General features: G+C 45.8%; 1 protein-coding gene across 1 annotated transcript; it reads right to left on the bottom strand.

Annotated features, from left to right (window-relative positions):
- Window positions 1-1497: 1497 nt before the first annotated feature.
- LOC143925068 (C-X-C chemokine receptor type 2-like) lies at window positions 1498-6157 on the bottom strand. Its single transcript, XM_077449646.1, has one exon. It carries the CDS (start codon window positions 6142-6144, stop codon window positions 5089-5091), a length of 1056 nt encoding a protein of 351 aa, XP_077305772.1. The 5' UTR covers window positions 6145-6157; the 3' UTR covers window positions 1498-5088.
- Window positions 6158-8721: the final 2564 nt, after the last annotated feature.

The raw sequence follows: 8721 nt of genomic DNA, 5'->3' as shown, positions 1-8721 counted from the left end.
TGGCTGCTGAAAAAGCATTCGATACGGTGGGGTGGGAGTTTATGGTCAGAGTTTTAAGGGAGATGGGTCTGAGAGAGCGGATGATGGGATGGGTGACGGCACTGTATGCAGATCCTATAGCAAGGGTTAAAGCTAATGGTAGACTATCAGATTATTTTGAGATACGGAATGGGACTAGGCAGGGATGCCCACTGTCCCCATTATATGCTATGGTGATGGAGCCCTTTCTGCGCACCATTATGGGAAATTGGATCACTGCGGTTTCAAATGGCTGCAAAACATGGGGCGTGTTTGCGATGCCATTACTTCTAATGGAGCCGCGATTTTGCTAGGATTGTTGTGTGGTAAATCATGCTGCAATCACGGCCAATCACAACGCGCGATGCTGTCACACAAAAGAAGCTCCTGTTCTTTTTTTTGAAAGACAAGCATTGCAATTGCAGTACGATTTACCACGGGACAATCGCGGCAAATCCAAATGTAATATTTCCCACGCACATGTTCCTGAAAATGTCTGTAGTCCTGGGTGCTGTAATGACCATTGGCTGTAAACCGTAGACAATCAAAGTGTAGAAATGTCATCAGCACACCAAGGATTCCTCAAAAGGGCCCAAAGCTTTATTCACATGGTCACACGGTACACAAACAGAAATGTTTCAGAGCCACACAGGGCTCCTTCGTCACTTGACTGCATGATGAAGGGGCCTCTGAGTGGCTCTGAAACCAGTGGCGGCTGGTGGTATATATTTTTTTTGGGGGGTGGAGGCCATCCGACGGTCAATTGGTCCCCGCACTTACCCATCTAGGTTTTAGGCTTCCTCAGGCCGGCGGCTCCACTCTACGTCTCCTCCTTCCTCGGCTTCACAGCGACGTGGCTTCCCCTGCGTCTCCTCCTCGGCAGCCAATAGGATCACTTATTCTCTTGAGCAATCGTGTCTCTGGACCTGCTACCTGAGCCAGGAGGAGAATCAGGAAGACAATAGCGAATATTAATTCGCTATCATTACACAACTGGGTGGGCTTGGGGCGCAGTGCTCTGCGCCCCGAGCCCACCCTTTTTTGAAGCCAATTAGAGCCTGAGGCTTTAAGCATGTACTTCTAAAAAATAAAAACCCATTGGAATCCATGCGTCCAGCACCCTGCATCTAAATTAGGGGCCAGATACATTGGTTTAGGAGGGCCGCACCCCTGCGCCCCATATGGATGGGCTGCTGCTGTCCAAAACTTTGGCATATGTGTACCGTGTGACCATGTGAATATAGCTTTGGACCCTTTTGAAGAAGCCTTACGGGTGCTAATGACATTTCTACACTTTGAAAATCGTGGCCCGATTGGGGTGCCATTGGAAGTGTCGCAAAACGCGTCGCAGACATTTGAAATTGTGAGATTCCACCCACGATCAGCCTAAATCAAACCCAGAGAAATTTATTGGCATGCAGCATGCAAAATTTGCAGCACTTTTATTTATAATGAAATATACAAAGTAACACTTAAATGTAAACTTTGCAATACTTGTATTTATTAAGAATGTACAAAGTAACACAATACATCAAAATCTGAAACACAAATAATTATGACAAAATATCTGTAAATAGCTTGTAAGAAATAAAAAAAAAAAGAACAGAAATGCAGTAAAAGTTGACATCCAATCAGAAGTCTCTCCTCGATCTGACTTGTGTAAGCTGAAATGTGATTTCTTGCAGCGGGGGACTGCATTGTGGTCATTGCTCCATGATCCATTTATTACAAAAGAAATCACAGACTGAAGAGTAAGAGGTTTGGATTGCTTTACCCTATTCTTACACACTCTGCATTGTCTTCCTGTATGTAAACAGTGACGGGTGTCTTCGGTTTATACCGACCTTAGACATTTCCAATCTCAGACCGTTCCTGCTGAACCATGCATGTGCAGTCTGAATGGACCAAGTTGATGGAAAGGGCTCAATGCAGTAGACTGAGAATACTGCAAACTGAAAAACTATACTTTTTACAAAAACAACAAAAAAATGGAACATCTTTGGGGTCTTTCCAGCAATAAACTTTTTTTTTTTTTCTTTAAAGTGCACTTGTCATTATACAAAATGCTAATGCCAAAGTAGGTAGAATTGTATAATTTGTAAACAGTTGAAAGTGTAACTATGGGAAAATAAACGGAAAAGGTGTAAAGAGCCAAATGGGCCCTAATTCGGACTTTATAGGCAAAATGGACAAAAGTGTAATAAAATTGATACTTTATTAGCACTGAATCCAAACAGAAAAGTCAAGTAGAAAAAGAATTAAAAACATACAATACACATACGGTGATCATAAGTACCTAGTGTGAACAGAAGGTTAACACCAAATGGACAGTAGCGAGCCACAAGTGTATCAACGTGTTTCGCTAGTTTGCTTCATCAGGTCTCACATGTCAGCACAAAATTAACTCCACTAGAAGATCTCCCGGATGGTCACTAGGGACTCACCATATAAAGCAGGAGGCAAATTCTTATTAGTGCCAGCAACCGTATATCGGGCTGATGGCATGTATAAATCGGTATAGGTGTTAGTTCATATAATTCACCGGGGGGGGGAAAAAAGAAATGTGGGCATCTGGATCATAGGAGGGAAAGTAGCAGGGAGGAAGAGGCAAAAAGCAGTCTATCCACCTCTTTTCGATCCACAGAAGCTTAAACAACAGTCCATATGGATGTGCATATAGTCCTTTATACTGGAATCACCAGACTTGCCTGCGACTACCCACACTAGATAACACCATATAGCCTTCACTGATGTATTCAAACAGCGGTAAAATGCAGTACACTGTCTCCCCCGGGAACAAAAGGGCCTTGACGCACTTGGGGCTCACTGCTCTCCATTTGGTGTTTAACCTTCTGTTCACACTAGACACTTATGATTGCCATATGTGTACTGTATGTTTTTAATTATTTTCCTACTTGAACATTTTTGAGGGGATGGCAAACAAACCCCCTCCCCAGGTCCGTACTCACAGCCTCTGTGGCTTCCCTGTCTTCTCCTCCCGGCTAACCTGGTCTTCTTTAGATCCGCCTCCTGTCCTGATTGGCCCGGGAGGAGAAGTCAGAAAAAACCGACAGCGAATATTGATTTGCTAGTATCACAAGCGGGAGTGGCCGGCCCATTATGGGTGCTGGGGCAACACCACCCCCCCCCCCCCCCCCCCAGTTTGCATGCAGGGCACCGGACTCATAGGTTTCTTTGGGGTTTTTTTTTGTTTTTTGTTTTCAAGCCACATGATTACAGCCAGAGGCTCTATTTGGTTTTAAAAAGGTTGGGCTTTGGGCACAGAGCACTGAATTAATATTCACTATTGTCTTCCGGCTTCTCCTCTCAGCCAATCAAGACAGAAGGCGGATTGGGTTGGCCAGGAAGAGAAGCTGAGGAAGTAGTGGAGGGGTGAGTTTAGGGGGACCGTGGAAGGACTGAGTGCGGGGGAACCGTAAAGGGGCTGTGTGCGGGGGAACCGTGGAGGGGCTGTGTGCGGGGGAACCGTGGAGGGGCTCTGTGCGGGGGAACCGTGGAGGGGCTGTGTGCGGGGGAACCGTGGAGGGGCTGTGTGCGGGGGAACCGTGGAGGGGCTGTGTGCGGGGGAACCGTGGAGGGGCTGTGTGCGGGGGAACCGTGGAGGGGCTGTGTGCGGGGGAACCGTGGAGGGGCTGTGTGCGGGGGAACCGTGGAGGGGCTGTGTGCGGGGGGACCGTGGAGGGGCTGTGTGCGGGGGAACCGTGGAGGGCCTGTGTGCGGGCGGACCATGGAGGGGCTGAGTGCCGGGGGACCGTGGAGGGTCGGGTGTGGGGGGACCGCAGAGGGGCTGAGTGTGGGAGGAGCGCGGAGGGGCTGAGTGCGAGAGAAGAGTTAAATGTTTCTTGGAGGTCAGGTTGTGGGAGATTAAGGTGTTTTTGGGGGGTCAAGTTGTTAGAGAGTTAGGTGTCCCTGGGGGTGAAATTGTGGGAGAGTTAGGTGTCCCTGGGAGCCTGGGTTATGGAAGAGTTAAGCGTCTCTGGGAGCCTGGGTTGTGGGAGAGTTAGGCGTCTCTGGAAGACTGGGTTGTGGGAGAGTTAGGCATCTCTGGGAGGCTGGGTTGTGGGAGAGTTAGGTGTCTCTGAGAGGTTGGGTTGTGGGAGACCTGGGGCATCTTTGGGCACTTAAAGGAAGCGGAGTAGGTGGCAAACCTGGTCAAGGATATGCAGAGAGTGCAGGGGTCAGGGGAGAGTAATGATCAAAGTTCAGGGGTCAGGAGTGCATAACGCACAGAATTCAGGGGTCAGGAGCATGTAACGCATACAGTGCAGGGGCCAGGAGTATCTCATGTACAGAATGCAGGGGTCAGGAGTGCATAATGCACACAATGCAGGGGTCAGGAGTGTGTAACACATACAGTGCAGGGGCCAGGAGTATATAATGCACAGAATGCAGGAGTGCATAATGCACAGAATGCAGGGGTTGAGAGCATGTAACGCACAGGGTTCAGGGGTCAGAAGAGATTAATAGACAGAGGGCAGGAGTTAGGAGTGCATAACGCACAGAGGGTTTAAGCCCTGCCCAACTCTAATTAAAACTTGAAAAATGCCTAACTTTACTGTCCAAATTCTGGGCAGAGATGTACTTTGAACCCTGATCAGTGAAGGAACCAAACGCCATCTCTACCTTTAGTACCATCTTCACTCCAGGACTTGGCCGTAAGCAGAATTTTCTGTTTCGCTTCTATGAAGGGCACATGTCATAGATTCTGATGGAAAAATCCTCTAGAAGACTATGACACCATAATATTGGTGTCATGATCCTCATGTCACTCTGGTTTGCATACTGCCACGGGACAGGAGAGTGGACATGTTCAGCTCACAGCAATGACCTGGTTGCCACAGTCAGTCTGGGGGCAGTCTGAGATCCTCCCACCAGATTCACAGACCCCAATGAAGATCCAAAAATTGAAGGAGACCCCACATCTCTCTCTTAATACTGAGCTTTTAGTTTTCTTTTTAAGTTCTCTTTTTGGAATACAGTGGTGATTGCAGGGTCTGTATGGCTTCACTGCATCCCTTAAACTACTGCCCGGATTTTACATTCAAACTGCTAGATTGTGGTGGACGTGTTTCCAGAAGTTGACATGACCGAGGAGCTCCGGCCATAGTGAGACACGATTTCCTTGCTGATGATACCCTTGCTGGCCAAGATCCTGAGGAAGCTTTGTCTGAACTTTTGGCCGATGAAGGCATAGAGAATTGGGTTAATGCAGCTGTGGGAGTAACCAAATATTTCAGTCACAGAGAGGGCCACGTCCAACCTGTTCCGTAACTCGCATGTCTCGTTGATATATCTTGTCCTCATTAGTGAGTCCACAATAACGGTAATATTGTAAGGAAGCCAGCAGACCAGAAAGGCTAGAACTACTGCCAGGATGACCTTCATAGCTCGTTGTTTCTGGTTGTTTTTTGTCTGAAAAAGAGTTTTGATGGTAAAACCATAGCAAAAGAGCATGATGAGGAGAGGTATGAAGAATCCAACCAAGTGGCGTCCAATTCTTATGATGATCTTCCAGTGGAACGTGTTCTCAGCGCCAATGTCCTCATGGCAGACACGACCATTTTTAGGGGTCAAAAACACAGTCTTGAACCAGATGGTGGGAAGAGCTATAATCAAGGAAAACATCCAGATACAGAGGGAAATGTACCTGACCCAGTGCCTCTTCTGTGTCACGGCCTCTGTGGCATGGACAATGGCCAGGTACCGATCCACACTTATACAAGCCAGCAGCAGTATACCGCTGTAGAAGTTTACTTCCTGTAGTATAGACACAAGTTTACACATGACGATCCCAAAAATCCACTCATGTGCTTTGAAAGCCGCCCAAAAGGGCAGAGTCACGGCAAACAGCAAGTCGGCAATGGCTAGATTCAGAAGGTAGACATCTGTGGACGACCTCTTCAACTTGTTCTGGTGAATTACTAAAATGACAAGGCTGTTGCCGACTACATTGAGAATAAAGACTATGGTGTAAATCACAATATATATATATTTGTTCACGTTCTCTGTAGGCCTGCAAGGGGCTGCATCAGATGATGGGTAATAGGGGGTAGGTGAATCTGTAAACAGGCCATCAAGCCAGTCCAGGTCTTCGCTCATTGCCATGTCTGTCCTTTCGAGCCTGCACAACGATATAAGAAGACAATAAAATCAGAAAAATCTTATAGAATAATTTTACATTTGCTTAACAGGGATGTATCATAAGTTGTACATTTTATTTATTTACATCCTATTTTTGTAATTTCTAAAGAATGTTTAACATTTTAATTTAATTTATGATTCCACATCTGAAGTAGAGTGCCCAGGAAGAGAAAAAACAAAGGACATCCTAACCCCCCCCCCCCCCCAAAAAAAAAATTATATATAGATATACAGTATATACAGATGTGTGTGTACATATATATTTATGGTTGAAGTCCTTCACGTGAGACAGATATGGAACCACGAGACTTATAACACAACATAGGCCTGAGGTAGGCTCTGGTCAGTTGGTCGGTATACCAAGAAAGGGGGCATACCCAATATAAGTAATGGATAATTGTAGAAGAAAAATGCGCAATGGGGGTGCCCTGAAAAAGGGGAACGTGTGGTAGGGTATCGTGCACCGGAACCGACAAGGGATACAGGTGAGTGTGCTGCTTAAATACCCTCCCAGACTCCTCCCATAAATTCAGGCCACCATACTGGCCTTCATATATATATATATTGTAGCAGAGCGAGGCTCTGTCCAGGGTCGTCTTTAAGGCAGGGAAAAAGGGCCTCATCATTGTTGTGGGGCCCAAAGCGGCTGCCTCATACTTGTCAACATACATGCTCTAGAAATGCAGAAGAAAGTCCCTAACACTTTTTTAAAATCACATGGTTTCACAGCAGATGCGTGAGGGTGTCATTAACAATTAATGGCACTGCTTGTGTATTTGCTAAAGGGCAGCATGTTTCTGTGGTTTCAGGAAAGCAATTTTGCATGCATTCCCGACACACACATGTGAACGCAGGCTAAATGTCTCAGTTACATTGGTGGTCAGTGTAAATCTTCCATTACATTGGGGCTTGGTGTAGAATCCTTTTATTCACACTAGTGGCCAGTGTGAAGGTCCCCCTTACATTAGTGGTCAGTGTAAATCCTTCCTTACATTAGTGGTCAATGTAAATCCTTCCTTACATAGGTGGTTACTGTGAATGCTTCTATTACATTAGTGGTCAGTGTAAACCCCTATTACGTTGGTGGCCAGTGTTGAAACTCCTCTTTATATTGATAGTCCATAAAAAAAAATCAGCATTGCCATTGATCACACCCTCCGCTCCCCCCAGCACTGCCACTGATCCCAGGAGTTCTAGAACCCCTAGGAGTTTTCTGTCTATTATTGGGTCTCCTAACCACCTAAGTCCATGGTGTGCAGGCAGTGAGTAGATGATGTGCTGTGACCTCTAGCAACCAATTCAGTGAGCAGTAATGATGTTCAGTAACCTTTAGCAACCAATCAGTGGGCAGTATTGATGTACAGTAATCTCTAGCCACCAATCAACAAACAGGAATCATGTGCTGTAACCTTTAGCAACTAACCAGTGAGTCATAATGTGTCCTCTAGCAACCAGTCAGTAATTGGTAATGATATGTTGTAACCTCTGGCAACCAATCGCAATCACTGCCTGATCTGATTCAGTAAGCTCATTTTGAATCTAGCTGCTATTTATTGTTTTTCTCTGAGCAGGTGGAGTGCAAAATTGCATGGAAGAGGGGGTCCAAGAAAATGTTTACCCAGGGTCCAATCAATATTAAAGATGGCCCTGGCTCTGTCCCTATGAAATTGGAGGTAAAAGAGACACAGAGTTTGCATATCTGCGGACTGCAAGACTACAGAGTGTAAAGTTTAAATGGAGAAAACCGCTGTCAGTTTTCTCCAGGTTTTGCTAGTTCCGGATGGGATTCTGTAGTTTGGAGATCCCTGAGAGTCATGGGTGGGACGGAATCTCCAACCCTGTGTCTGGGTCTTGAGGATAGCAAGCAGGGTGTGTGCCCAGCTGCACACAGCCCATATAAGAAGGGGCTGGTGAGAGCAGAAGGTGGAAGGAAGGTGGATTTGGAGAAGTGGCTCCTAGTGAGTGTCTCTGTGTGAAGACAGAAGCTGTGTGCATTGAGGGGCTTGAAGCCTGTGTGCGTTTAACCACTTTCAGACCGGACCATTTTGCTGGTCAATGACCAGAGGTCTTTTTACAATTTGGCACTGCGCTGCTTTAACTGGTAATTGCGCGGTCATGCAATGTTGTACCCAAACAAAATTTGCGTCCTTTTCTTCCCACAAATAGAGCTTTCTTTTGATGGTATTTGATTGCCTCTGCGATTTTTCTTTTTTGCGATATAAACGTAAAAAGACCGCAAATTTTGAAAAAAAATGAAATTTTCTACTTTTTGTTATTAGAAAAATCCAATAAACTCAATTTTAGTCATACATTTAGGCCAAAATGTATTCAGCCACATGTCTTTGGTAAAAAAAAAGTCAATAATTGTATATTTATTGGTTTGCGCAAAAGTTGTCACATCTACAAACTAAGGTACGTTTTCTGGAATTTACGCAGCTTTTAGTTTACGACTGCCTATCTCATTTCTTGAGGTGCTAAAATGGCAGGGCAGTACAAAACCCCCCCAAATGACTCCATTTTGGAAAGTAGACCCCCTAAGGA

This window comes from Lithobates pipiens, unplaced genomic scaffold (genome assembly GCF_037356315.1).
Source record: "Lithobates pipiens isolate NorthernLeopardFrog02 unplaced genomic scaffold, aLitPip1_a1.2 Scaffold_22, whole genome shotgun sequence".
In the NCBI taxonomy this organism is placed as follows: Eukaryota; Metazoa; Chordata; class Amphibia; order Anura; family Ranidae; genus Lithobates; species Lithobates pipiens.
Note: the sequence above shows the minus strand (reverse complement) of the source record. Positions and strands in the feature narration are given on the sequence as shown.

Excerpts from the sequence above, each read along its gene's own strand:
- LOC143925068 (XM_077449646.1), bottom strand. The coding sequence starts at position 6,144 with ATGGCAATGAGCGAAGACCTGGACTGGCTTGATGGCCTGTTTACAGAT.